The 14,676-nt window shown below is 38.3% G+C and overlaps 1 protein-coding gene across 1 annotated transcript in view; it reads right to left on the minus strand.

Annotated features, from left to right (window-relative positions):
* Positions 1–477: 477 nt before the first annotated feature.
* LOC129261138 (uncharacterized) overlaps positions 478–14,676 on the minus strand; it is a 58,131-nt gene continuing 43,932 nt past the window's right edge. The window contains exons 33-45 of the mRNA XM_054899191.2: positions 14,481–14,608; positions 13,637–13,856; positions 13,024–13,170; positions 12,318–12,532; positions 11,117–11,309; positions 9,707–9,787; positions 9,075–9,127; positions 8,223–8,357; positions 5,477–5,613; positions 4,669–4,931; positions 3,796–3,873; positions 2,635–2,782; positions 478–2,218 (exon numbers count right to left, since the gene is read on the minus strand). Of these exons, the coding sequence (XP_054755166.2) occupies positions 2,085–2,218; positions 2,635–2,782; positions 3,796–3,873; positions 4,669–4,931; positions 5,477–5,613; positions 8,223–8,357; positions 9,075–9,127; positions 9,707–9,787; positions 11,117–11,309; positions 12,318–12,532; positions 13,024–13,170; positions 13,637–13,856; positions 14,481–14,608 (1,932 nt within the window). The 3' untranslated portion in view covers positions 478–2,084. The remainder of the gene's footprint in view (positions 2,219–2,634; positions 2,783–3,795; positions 3,874–4,668; positions 4,932–5,476; positions 5,614–8,222; positions 8,358–9,074; positions 9,128–9,706; positions 9,788–11,116; positions 11,310–12,317; positions 12,533–13,023; positions 13,171–13,636; positions 13,857–14,480; positions 14,609–14,676) is intronic.

Below are 14,676 nucleotides of genomic sequence, written 5' to 3' on the forward strand. Positions count from 1 at the left end.
GGCATGTGTTGGTCCTGAAAAGGTCCACCCAAACTTGACGTTTCAACAAGTGTGTTCTTGTTGTCTTCGACAATTATGATTGTTATACTGCTGCTCGACTTACTCTGTCAAAATTAAACATCAGTGATTTGAGTGTCACTTTCTTCAAGAAGACCTTATTATACACAGAACAATTTATTCCAGGGGCCCATGTGACAAAGAGTTGTGATTGATCCAATCTATGAAAAGCCAGAAACGGCAACATGTAAAATGCATGTTGCTTCAAAATGTTTTCTAGATATGAATGTATATTCATACATTCATCATTTTGGCAATTCATTATGCTCCTCTGTTTCCAAAAAGTCATTGCGCAATTTTCATGCGGGAAGAATTATGACATAGATGGATTTCCATATAGTTGAGGTTGATCGCATCAATTACAACTCTTTGTAAGACGGGACCCAGATCACAATATCAATATAAAGAGACACACAAGTGTAGTTTTTATAGTTTTAATTGTATCATAAATAAAATTGATAGTATACACTGTACAATATATTATTTTTTTAATGCATTTTGATATTGTATTGTGAAGTGAAATCAATGGAATGTATATTTGTGCTTTTTAAATATTGTGATGACATGCATTTCACTTTGTCAACTGCAATATGTGAAGAATTCAATAAATACCATTTATCTTTATACCTAATGGGGCATTGCAAGAAACTAGCGACAATTGCCTCTTGAAACAAGGAGTGTAATCTGTTTTGCTGGCGTTAAAATTGACACCAATTGTAAAATTGCAGCAGAATATTTGCAATTGATTGGAAATATTTTCTTGCAACACCTCCTTCATGCATCTATGACTTGCGACTCTCTTACCGCTGAACTAGTGAAACTCCTGGTAAAGGAAATTACATGTAATGACTCACGGGCATTACGACTTGGGTCCTGTAACACAAAGGTTAGCGATTAATCGTACGCTTGATTTTCACGATTGATTGTAAATTGTGTTCTCTGCAATCAATTGTAGAAATATGTCTTACGATCATTGTTAAGCTTTGTGTTACGGGCTCTAGCAGTCCTTATGACTAGCGGGTGTACCTGCACATGGCATGGCAGTGACATTGTTTCACTTGACATGTATTTTGATTTCCTCAGACTTCAATGTTTATCCACTTCTGATTCTAAGAGAGGATCTTAAACGGCAAGTCCACCCCTCCCCCTAAGAAAAAGCAAGAATCCATGGGGGGCAATGTCATTACAAGGTGGACAATATGCTTGTCCATGGATTTTCAAAAGGGAACCTAAATAAAAGTATTCTTGCTTTGATCTCCGAGTACCCTAAACACATTTTCCCCACCATAAATAATGTATAGAATATTCTTTTTCTATGATAGGGTGAATTTATATATTTTTCTGCTCTAGGAAAATGGTTTTAGTATGAAGAATAGGGACTATACTGCAGGTCTTGAATTTTGCACAGGATATGAAAATATTGAAAATCAGGAATTAGCCTTATAGTTTTTGGCAATTGCACTTATAATGGTATTACCCATTGACCTAAAGAATATAAAGGCAAAATGGTCTGGATATTCTGTATTGGTGTCATATGAATGTTGATGAGTTACTCATGCACATAAGTTCCTCCCATAATAATATCATTTTGTCTTTATTTGTCAGCCATTACAAGTAGTGGAGGGTCCATCACCCATTAGGAGGTCTAGGGTCCACCAGGCCAAGTGTTACGGACGTTTGTCAAAATATACATATAAACATTTTCTGTATAGCCTGATCTTGAATGTAAACTGAAATATACAATCTAGAAAACAAAGTACGGTAGTCATTTTTAGAAACCGGAAGCAAGGTTTATAAGGCTAAGCAGAAAACAATTTTGACGAAGATCAAATGAATGTAATCCTCAGCTTTGTGAACCCTATGCCTTTTGGAGAAACCCAATTTCCCAGCCATTTCAAAGGTGTATAGCTTTTGTCGAGGCACACAGTATTTGGGTGAGTGATTTTGGAGAAACCCAATTTCCCTGCCATTCCCAAAGTGTATAGTTTTTGTCGAGGCACGCAGTATTTGGTTGAGTTATATCACTATCATAAATGCTTCTTGCTCTGTATTTCGATAGCTCTCTTGTAATCATGAATCGCCTCTTTCCTCCTTCCAAGTCGACCTCTGACCTCGGCTCTTCGCTTGTGAACCAGCGGGTCATCAGGTTGTAGCTTCAGAGCTGAACAAAACAGAAAATTAGTTCAAAAGTTGTTTAAATTTTATTTCATTTCATTTCCAGGAAAACAATCCTGTTATAATGCCCATGTATATCTAGCTATGACACTCATTCTACCACAATATATTTCACTTTGTTTCTATCTAAGAAAAAAAGTATAAATTTCATTAATTAGATCTACTGAAATTCAATATAAACATTTTCTAAAATTAATGAAGAAAAATTTATGAATATAAGAAAAAGTCAAATTCAATTTATCTGTTTGGACATCTTATCTTTAAAATCTTCTCACCATTTTGTAAATTTTCCCTTATAAATTGGAATCGATACTTAAAATGCCTACAACATGTTCATTTATCGGGGGGGGGGGGGGGGGGGGGGGGGGTCTAGTGCTGTCAAACGACACACATAAATCATACCTTCACTGTAATCTTTCTCAGCCAGTTTATATCGTTTGAGTGAGGTGTACAGGTTACCTCTGTTGAAGTAGAGGTGAGCAGAGAGTGGACTGAGTTTGACAGCCTTGAAGAAATCTTCCAGAGCTCCTTTGCTATCTCTCATCAAAACCTACAAAGGCAAAGATAGTGTGATACATTCAGAGTGAGCATTTGGAAAAAATGTTAATTTTCATACTTTTGCAATATAATTTAGCAAACAGAAGTGAGTACACCCCATGCAGATATTTGAATATTTCATTCTAAACCTGTTTGAATTATATTATATTTTAATATCACCATTGATTTATTAACTTTTGCATGGGATGTACTCTTTTACATGTATGTTGGTTCCTGAGTATATCATATTCTAAACTTTGTAATCATGAACACGCAAGTATCTTGCCGTGACAAAATACAATTGTTGAATGTCAACTTGGCAAGATACATGTAATGTGTCCAGCCATGACGACAAGCAATATTTTGTAAGTCGACATGGCAAAATAATGGGAGCATTTCATGAAAGCACTTGGTGGAAGTTTTATCAGACAAGTCCCGTTTTATCTGACAGTTACTATAGTAACAGTACTTCTCAAACAATCATAATCAAGGAAAGTTGTCAGATCAGACAACTCGTCAGACAAAAGTGTTGATGAAACACTTCCAAATCTCCCCATGTTGACATTGTAAGGATTCATGTAATTAGTTGACTTGGCAAGATAACATGTCTCGTCATCTCATCAAGTCAGTGGCACTTTAAAGCTTCTAGAGATAACATCCAGGAGTGAGGGAGAAATGTTGGAAGTTGAAGAAAGGCTGGGAAAGAAAAAATAGGGAGTTTTTGCTCTGCTTTGCAGAGCGCTCTATAGAACACAGAAACGCCCTTTATGACGAAGGGCAACTAAGAAGTCTTTGTCAAAAACTGGTGAATCACTTTCCTCCTTGACTCTGGACAAACGGGATGCTTACAAATTTTCGCCAGCTCTGAAGCTTGGAACAAAATGCTGTTCCGGTTCACCAATTTTCGACAAACACCTCTCAGCTGTTTATTGTTTTTTCACCAGCATTTTCAATACATTTTCTAAGTTCATAAAAGTGATCTGCATGGGGGTGTGAAAACTTAGTAATATCATTGAATAGTGATACCTTAGTGATGGCTCTGTTCAGGAGAGCAGACTCGTCTGTTTCATTCAGTTCCAGGGTCTTGTCATAAAACTGTAATGCCTGTAAAAAAATAAATAAGGGTCAAATAATGATCAATTGAATATCACGCCAAATGACTGTACCAAAAGCCTACATCCCAGAAGAAAGTGGATTTAGAATATCAGAATTAGCATAAATACTTCAAATTGTCAACAACAAAAAAATCTTATGATATAGAATATGAATTTAGTACTGTTTTCTAGTGTTTAATTAAAATTGGTAATTTTTATTTAATCGTGAAAAGCTCCAGAAAATTGATTCCCCCCCCCACCATATTACGACCCTGTGACCTCTTGTCTAATTTCTTTTAAATTAAGGTACCAAAACCCCATTTGGAGTAAATAAAGACACATCTGCACGAATTGAAACCCCTGAGACCACATTAAACTATTTACTGAACTAAAGCAAAACATTATACATGTAAATACACCATTAAACTAGTAAAACCATTCTGTGTAACTGCTCTCATTTAAGAGTGTATCACAGCATAGGGTGGTTGCAAATTTTGTTGGGGGGGGGGGGGGTCAGGGACGCCCTCTTATGCCCGTTCAAGGTGTTAGGTAGCAAAGAGATACAAAATGTCATTGAATGACAAAGACTAAAAGATATACATGTAGATTCACTGGGCATTGTGGCATGCACCTGTAATCCAAGCTATGTGGGGGAAGTTACAAATTGATGTAGGGGTTTGAGGTTCTAGCCCTGGTCACGTTTTCGGATGGTGACGTTAAAGGTCGGTCCCAGACGTAAATAATCATATCTGATTGATACATGTATGACAAAAACTCAATTACACACACTCCAATGGCTCCTCACCTGCATAAACTGCCTGTTGCTGAAGTAGAGATTAGCTGCATTGAAGTATGCCAAGGCGTATCTCTTATCCTTCTTGATGGCTGCTCGGTAATCAGTCATCGCACTCTCGTAATCCTGCAGAAACTGGTTGACCACGCCCCTGTTGACGAAGAGTTCTGCAGACTTGCCGATGCGCAAGGCACTGTTCATGTCGAGGAGGGCAGCGTAGGGGTCATTCATCTGCAGGGATACGATGGCACGCCCCTCGAGGGCGGGGCGGTAGTCTGTGTATGGAGAAACGAGAGGGTTCAAGTTTTAAAGACTTATAAAGGGTTCCAAGATGATGATAGCATATGGTGGTGCGTGGCTGGGAAGAGGAATGTCAGCATTTGTTTATCTAATTGAATACATAAACAAGAGTAAAAGAGAGACATTCTATTCAGCTCGGCTATGTCACAATGATGACATGTATGTAGAGAATCCTTTTTACACCATTTCTTGTACCATCAAACTCATCTCATACCTATTTGCTATTCGGATATTTCCGCTTAACAGGGGGAAGATTTGAAAACTATCAAATATTCCTGTTTCAATAATTTCATGCAATGGGGTATACAGCATAAATTTTCTCAATAAACCTCTAGGTACATGTACTTCTTCCATAATTGTAGCATGCAAATTATTTTGCCATGACTACAAATAATTCTACATACATCTTCAGCAAGTCATTACCATTGTGATTTGTCAAACAAAATTGGATGTTGTATGGGACACACGTACAGAAAAATTCCTCCATCATTTCTGTAACTACAAGAGAAAGAGTACTCACTTGGATTTAGTTTGAGGCACGCAGTGAATAGGTTCCAGGCTACCTTGTAGAAGCCACTGATCTGCATGTTATATGCCAGGTTCACCCGGGCTACCAGACTACCAGGCTCGAGGTGGATAGCGCGCTCGTAATCTCGCCTGAAATGAAAAATAATAATGAAAATAATAACAATAATAATAATGATAATAATAAAAGGCATTTATATAGCGCCATCTATCTAGAAATATTATATTTCGAGGCGCGTTGTTATTATTATTACCCCGGCTTTAGCTCGAGCTGCCTTTCAGCACTCATGCATTCAAGGAATTAATCCTACCGGGTATCCATTCACCTCACCTGGATTGAGTGCAGCACAATGTGGACAAATTTCTTGCTGAAGGAAATTACGCCATGGCTGGGCTCAAAACAATAACAACAACAACAATAATATAGTGCGTTCATTTTGTGCACATATCGACCTTGTAAGGTTTTCAAGGCGCTTATTTATTACCCCCTGCTAGCCACCGATCGACAATAAAGGATACCGATATAAGATTTATAGAATCGTTGCATTGTCTGGCTCTGAAGGTGGAACTGGGAGGGGTTCAAATTGGTTGAAGGACAAAAAGTGCCCCCTCTCTTCCACTGCCTGTGCATCGTATTCCACTGTCTTTCAATCATCTGTTTGCAAATATGTTACAATACTCAAAACTTGATTCTTAATCATTTATGTCTTGCTACTGTCATTTCTTCTGTTTCATTTGTGTTGCCATGCATGCAATGCATTAGTTCATGACCTGGGCCCGTAACACAAAGCTTAGCAATGATCGTAGAACATTTTTCTACAATCGATTCCATTGACTACAATGTACAATCAATCGTGAAAATCAAGTGTACGAATAATTGGTAACCTGTGTGTTACGGGACCCTGGTGGGTGTTTCATGAAGATGTTCGGAAGTTACGATCCACTTCATGAATGACTGGTGACCCTTTCTTACGAACTGATACTAAACAAATGAAAGTCATTTGTATATTGTTTCAAAAAGAAAAGAAAAGAAAATGTGACTATAAGAAAATCTTTCTGAAATAGAACCCTGGATTGAATTTGATTGGAAAGTAAACTCTGTGAGAGGTCTTGGACTACGGAGCTATTAGACCAAATGTTTATCAGACAAAAAGCAATCAGGCAAAGAGATGGCAGGAGACTAATAAGAGAGACAAAATTAGATTCAAGAATGATCATCCAATATTCTGGATCATCCTGGTGGGTGTTTCATAAAGCTGTTCGTAAGTTAAGGGAGACTTTAAGAACGACTGGTGAACCTTTCTTACTCGCTAAACCATCGCCAATGAACATTTTGGCGTATACCATTTACCACGAAAAAAGGATCACCAGTCGTTCTTAAAGTCGCTCTTAACTTACGAACAACTTTATGAAACAGCCATCCGAAATGATTCATCAACGCTTCCTGCTTCACATGAAAAGATGTAATGCTCTAAAATCATCATGGCTCATGCAGTTCATAAAGTGAAGTAAAAACTGAGATAATTGGGGGTCAGGCAAACAAAAGAGTTTTTATTTTATGGCATCGCCACAGTGGCATTCTGCAACTATCCCACATATAAAGGACTGATAATCGCTAAGCTAGTTTTTCCAAAATCAAAATGAAATAGAAAAAAACGTTGGAGGTATGTATGCATTAAAGGGGTGGTCCAGGCCAGGTTTAATTTATATCCACTAGATAGACAAAAACCTTCTCTTTCCTATACTATATTTTTTTTAAGAAATAAGAGGCACAGTTATTTTTTATTGAATTTTCAATTTTGCCAAAATCATATTCTGGCACGAGTCTGTACGATCCCAGAATGCAATGCGCAGCTTTTTCTGTGACGTAGCATCTCCACTTTGGCTTCGCTGGCTGCTGCTACGAGCGCGAGCGAGTAGCTAGCTAGCTAGCTATCGCTCGCACGTATGCGTATAGATCATCAGCGCCGGCCGCATACGTACGGTATTAGCTACATGTAGTTTTCGACTTGCATTGATTGCGGCCACCGTCGACCCTGTAATTCACAATTTGTTTGTTTCTCGCCGTTTATTTCATAATTTGAACAATTAATATGTCGGGTCCTGCGGGATATGCATTCCAACCAAGGTGGAATGCGGAAGAGTTGGAGAACCGTCGAAGAATAGAAGAAGAAGAGGTGGAGGAAGATCCGATCGTACCGCAGCCAGCGGCCGATCGAGTGGGGAGAAATGATCTGGTGTCGGTGCGGGAACTGCCCGGTGATGCCGACGGCCAGAGAGAGCATTTGGTCCTCGCAAACGACTCTACTCGCGTTATATTTTATATGTTTTTATGTCAAACTTGTCAGTCCCAATATTGTGAAGCCACTGGGCACATCTCTCTCGATCTCGGATCGGATTTGGTATAGAAAACGCACTTTTATGGTTATTTTCTCCCGGCCGAACCGAGCAGCCGTATGCCTGACACATAGCTAGGCATATTGCAGCTGTGAGACGTCGTGCGCTGGATTGTTGCGAAACCAAAGTGGAGATGGTACGTCACAGTCACGTGACCGATCTCGCTACATGTGCGCGAAATTTAATTCTTTTTGCCCCAAATAACCGTTACAAGAAATGCTCTTAAAAATCTCCAAAGTCGAGTAAGGAGATAATACTTTTTGAAATGGCTCCTGTAATTATTTACTACGGGCTAAATATTTTTTGGAGCTGGCCTGGACCACCCCTTTAATAAGATTCCATACCTGGCCAGAAGGACCGTTTGAGGGTGACCATAGTCCATGAAGGCGTTTCCCCTTCCCAGGTAGGCATCAATGAAGTAGGGATTTACTTCCAACGCACTGGTGTAGATGGCTACTGCATCCTCCAATCGGTTCAACCTACATCACACAAAACAAAAACACAAAGCAATTATCAAAGGGGTACTCCAGGCTGAAATAAATTATATCATATTAAATAGAGTAAAATGCACCAAGCAAAACGCTGAAAACTTGTGTTACTGGGCCTATGTGTCAAAAGTTAAATTATTAATCCATTAGTGAAATGAATACATATATGTATAATTTCAGTTGCTTTACTGTTCCAACTAAATATTTATGGTGCTCTAATACAGCGCTTCTCAACCTTTTTTTGCTCGAGGACCACTTTGACTCTCAGATTTTTTCGAGGCCCACCTACCAAAATTTTAAGAAAATTTCAATTTTGATGAAAAAAAAATGTTTCGTAAAAATTTGAACACAAAGCTCTGAATCACATTTGAAACAAACAGTTTGAGAACTAATCTGCATTTGCAAATGTCCGGTAAATGGGCGACAATTGCATTACAACCATCAGCGTACATGTGCATGCTTTGCAACATGCATGATACCTAAGTGTGCTTTAGTTTTGTTTGACCCGCATAGACTGATCGGACATACCATGTTCGGACAGGTCTGTGAATTATACTATAGTTTTTCTCTTATTTTTTTCTCCCCCTGGAGCTTCTCGCGGCCCACCTAAGAGAGCTTCGAGGCCCACCAGTTTGAGAAGCGCTGCTCTAGTACATATGGAGTTCTGTTAATAATTTATGTCACTGAAATGACAATGAAATAACTTACTTGTGACAGCACAATCCTAATGTGTGTCTGATCTTTGGATCTCTTGGACTCACCTGTATATGTACACAAATGAGACAATATAAAAAAATCAATAATTATATTCAACACATTTTTTTGCAACTGTCTTTTTATCATAAACATGAAATCTGTTCATTTCAATCATTAAGACTACACTAATCATACATTTACAAACTTTGAATAGTGAAAAAACTGTTTGCATATGAAATGATGGCTTTATGCCATTAAAAAATAATATATGGATACACAATTACATTTGGATATGAAATACAAATAAAATATTAAAGCAATTTTTGTTCTGTGCAAGCAAGAAAATTTCATTCTATTTGGAAGCACCAGCGTAAATGTCCCAAAACTTGGTATCATAAGACCAACTTTACCCCAAATGAAATTGCCATTTAATGAAATTAATGAAGGATTTGAAAGCTCAATTTTACTTTTGTCTTGCTTTCATTTTTGTATGATTAAAAAAATACTAAATTAATGTACCATTTATCAAACAACAAATGATGTCTTTATGCATTTTATTTTTTCCATGCAAGGAAAAAAATTGTAATTTTTTTGGAAACAATTTTTCCATAATTAAAAAAATATATAATTAATGTATCATTTACCTCTACAGCCTGTGAGAAATCATCCCTTGCATTCTTGTAATCCTTCTGAGCAAAGTACATTAGCCCTCGGTTGATCAAAACCTAAATAAACGAGATAAGAGACAGATATGGTATCATTTCTAGCTTAAGAAACCAAAACAATTTAACTCAATCCAGTTTCTTTTAAACTATCATCTGAATCTGCCCCATAGGTAGAAATGCAGGGGACTGACAGCAATTAATCGTACGCTTGTTTTTTTTTTAAATCGATTGTACATAGTTACTGTCAATGCAATTAATGATAATTTTTGTTCTACTACTAGCAATTGCTAAGTATTGTAATACAAGGTTCTGGGGTTCCGTAACACAAACCTTAGAAATTGGCTATGCTGATTTTCATAATTGATTGTATATCGTATTCAATGCAAATAATCATAGAAATCTGTTATATACATGTAATCGATTGCTAAGCACTGTGTTACAGACTCATGTCTTGGAAGATTCCTCCTTTAGAAAAACCACATCAACCTCATTAGTGGAATTAATCTTTTATTAAACGAAGTCATACCATTATTTTTCCTTTCCTGTAAAGTCTCCTAAAAAACAATTATTTATCCTAAATTCTTGATTTTTATATTTTCATTGGACCCCAAAACACAACTTTGGATGAAGGTCGCAATAATGAACTCATATACAATGCAGACTAAGAAGGTTAAAAAAAACAGAGGCCTCAACCATAAATGTGCAATGTCAACTGGGTTTTGTTATTTATTATTATTATTTGTAAGGCATCATCTGTGCCTGGAAGGCGGACTGAAGCAAACTGAATCACTATGACCGGAGGTCTCTCCTCCCAATGTAAATGATTTGGGGAGTGCAGGTGGACCGCTACACCAGGGTTCCCCCCACTCTTATACAAATAGTGCAGTGGGTTCTTGTGCAAAGGTGGTGACTCTCCTCTACATGGGGCCTCCATTTAACGTCCTATCCGGGGGACGGAGGGTTGTCCACTTTAACATAGCCTGCATCTACATCTATGGAACAGGGGAGGGGCACGTATACACACAATGTAGGTTTCAGTCATCTGCCCAGGTGGACTTGAACACATTACAGGCAGATGATGCTTTACTGACTGAGCTAACTAAGCTCCTTATAATCAATGCACCTGTAATCCAAGCTACATGGGGAGGTTCAATTTCGGGTCCTGGGTTATGTCTTCATTCCCAGGTTGGTTCCAGACACAAATCATATTTGATTGATAAATGTCCATCAAAACTCCGTTTATACACACATACATAGTATTCAGACATCATGGAACACACACAATTCAATAACAATACCCAACATACATGTATATAGTTTTCATGCTCAAAAACCTCAATTTCAAGGAGAATTTGACACCTCTAAACAAATTAAAAGAAGCTTTGTTACCTTGAGTGAGTTCTCATCACCCAGCATGAGGACAATGCCGTAGTCCCTCTGAGCCTTCTGGTAATCTCCTATGGTGTGGTAGCAAACAGCCCTGTTGAAATAGGCCAAGGAACAGGTGGTATCCAGTTCTATGGCTTGACATAGATCCTTGACGGCCAGAGTGTGTGCCTTGATGTAGTACTTCAGGGCTCCTCTGCAGAAAAAAAGGGGTAACATAGATAAAAGTGTGATAAACATAGAGGAATCAATATCGAAATGACACAATGGGACAGCAGGAAGTAGGAGACAGCTCGGTAGAAGTAGGCTAAGGAACAGGTGATATCGAGCTCTAAGGCTTTGCATAGGTCCTTGATGGCAAGGGTGTGTGCCTTGACATAGTACTTCAGTGCTCCTCTGTAGAAAGAAATCAATATAAACATGGAAAATAACATAATACAAGAAATAGATGGCAGCCAGGTACAAGTACATGTAGGCTAAGGAACACATGGTATCTAGCTTGATGGTTTGACATACATGTAGATCCTTGACAGCTAGGGTGTGTGCCTTGATGTAGTACTTCAGGGCTCCTATGCAAACAGGAGGAAAAACATAGAGGATTCAATATCAATATTGTACAATTGCAGGACAAGAAGTAGGAGACAGCCCTGCTGAAATAGGTCAAGGAACAGGTAGTATCGAGCTCTATTGCTTGACATACGTCTTTGACAGCTAGGGTATTTGATGTAGTACAGTACTTCAGGGAACCAGAATCAATATCAACATGACAAAATCACATGATACAGGAAGTAGAAGACAGCCCATTGAAGTAGGCTAAGGAAGAGGTAGTATCGAGCTCTATGGTGTTACATACATGTACATGTGACAGGTAGGGTATTTCAGAGCTCCTCTGCATCTGATAACACAATGGAAAACAGATGGTCGTTTTGCGCCCCGCACAGACGAACATGTGGGACTGTAATGAGGATTAACGCAATAGGATGCAATGGATCGGAACTAAATTTTTTTACTTTATTTCGCACCATTCAGATAAACTTGTTTATTTTATTTATCATTCATTCTATCACTTGAAATTGATCAGATTTTATGAAACAGGGTCCTTACATGTACCTCTCAAGGTACAAGAACATGTAAGCTCTGAATCCGTTGGGCAAAGTTATCATTGATTATATCACATACAATTAATAACAAACATGGTCCCCACCTGTAGAGGTAGGCTCTGACACTGTTGGGTTGCAGACGGATCGCCTGGTTACAATTGTAGATTCCTTTGGAATAGCGCCCCCTCTGTCCATAGTAAGCCGCTCGACTCAGATAGGCCTGGAACAGCTTGGGGTCGAGGGCCAGGGCCCGGTTGAAGTCCAAGATCCCCTTGGCTTGGTGTAGTCTGGTCCGAGTAAGACCTCTCTGGTAGTAAGCCTAAATGAAAGGGATAAATGTAGGTCCCATACATTGATTCTTTGTACTGTGATATTTCAAACACCGTGTATAATGTAAGTGTGATAAGATGTATCAGAGAGAATCATAATTAATCATTATTTCTTGTTATACATTCAATTTTCAAAATGGCAGGGCAGCTAAAAGTAATAGGACAACTTAATTTGACATGTTATTTGAATACAAATTTTCATGTATTTATTCAAGTGAAAAACTTTTAACAAATCATGCTACAGAATCTTTACAAGGCAATATGCATACATAATAATCAATAATGCAAAAATACACATTTCTTTAATAGTACATGAACTGACTGCCCCCCAGAAATGTTGGGTGGTTTCATAAAGCAATCAGTGTCCTATTTGTCCAAATCGAAAAGAAAATGAAAGTATGAGCAAACAAATCAATAGTTGATCTAGCAAACAACAAATGAATGAACAGACAAACAAAATCTCAGCAAATGATATATCTACCTCAGGGTATTCTGGATTGATCTTGATTGCACTGTTGAATGCTTCATACGCCTTGAGGATGTTTGGAATCTCCATGTGGCACATGCCTATCAGGTAGTAGACCTCAGCTGCTTCTATGGGCCAGCTCTGTCTCTCCTGCCAAGGTTTCTGAAAGGCATAAGGTATTACTAACTTTAAAGAGACCTTTTTAAAATCACAAGGTTACTATGAGATAAATTATCATAACATTTGTCTTCAATAATGTAAAAAAAATCTAGCTTGCATGGTGTGAATTAGATTGCAAGCTTGATCGGGAAAAAACTAGTACCATCATCATTATCATCATCTTCATCATCATCACCATCACTATCACTATCACCATCATCATCATCATCATCACAATCATCTCATCACCATCATCATCATCATCATCATCATCATCAACATCATCACCATCACTATCACCATTATCATCATCATCATCACCATCATCTCATCATCATCATCATCATCATCATCATCATCAACATCATCACCATCATCTCATCATCATCATCATCATCATCATCATCATCACCATCACCACCACCACCACCATCCCCACCACCATCCTCCTCCTCATCATTGTACTTACCATCAACTCAAGGGCTTTCTCAAGGCTCTCAACGGCTGGTTGATATTTCTTGGCCTTGATTTCAGTCTTTCCCAACAGGATATATAGCGGTGCTGTGGGGTTGACCTTAGCTGAACTGGACAGAACATCAATCGCCTTGCCGTAGTTGTGCAAGAAGCTCTGGACAGCGGCCTGTTGGGTCGGTGAAGAGCCTAAACCATGAGCTAGTTCTGCAGCATGTCTGAAGGAAGACAATTGTGACGCATGTTATTATTGTCAAACCCGGTTTAGAAATCAACAACCCAAGAGGCAAGGATTAAATCAAGGACACAGAATAGCCTTGTGGTGCTCCAAATAATCATGCCCTTTGGCCTACAAACTTCCACTTATGGGCCATTCCATAAACTACATACTTTTGACTCCTTTTTATGGTTGGACGTCCAAAAATATTGATTGTCCCCTGCAATTACCCTTATGTTACTCTGTAGTATTTCTAAAAGTCCAAATAGGTCTGAGAATTACAATGAACCAATGGACCAGGATAGGAAAAATTTTATCATTTTCAGGGGATATCTTATTTTTTTAACAATGGGTGACTGTTGTATTTATGGGGCTATTTGTTTCATTTGAAGGCCTACTTTTGACTATGTGGTAAATACTATCATCATTTTGCCATATGTAGATTACTGATTTTCAAGTTTATTGAATGTTTTATGTGGCAGATCTTGGGGAAACTCTGGAAAAGATGGTCACCCTACAGCATTCCATTTTGGCAAATTTTAGAGACGATTTAGGTTGTGATGAGGGCAAAATCGCTTGTTACCCTCAAATATTTCCTACGGTGTAATGGATATGTCAAACTTACAAGACACAGAAGCTGGCGAGTTCCAAGTTCTTCATCCTGAGCAGTATCTGACCTCTAAGCATGTAGTAATGCTGTTGGTCTGGTCTGAGATGTATGGCACGGGTGAAGTCTTTCAAGGCATTCTTCAACTGAGGATAATAACAGAAAGGAATATCAAATAAAGAGAGGAAAACACCTAATATTAGAATTGTCAGTC

This window comes from Lytechinus pictus, chromosome 5 (genome assembly GCF_037042905.1).
Source record: "Lytechinus pictus isolate F3 Inbred chromosome 5, Lp3.0, whole genome shotgun sequence".
Lineage (NCBI taxonomy): Eukaryota > Metazoa > Echinodermata > Echinoidea > Temnopleuroida > Toxopneustidae > Lytechinus > Lytechinus pictus.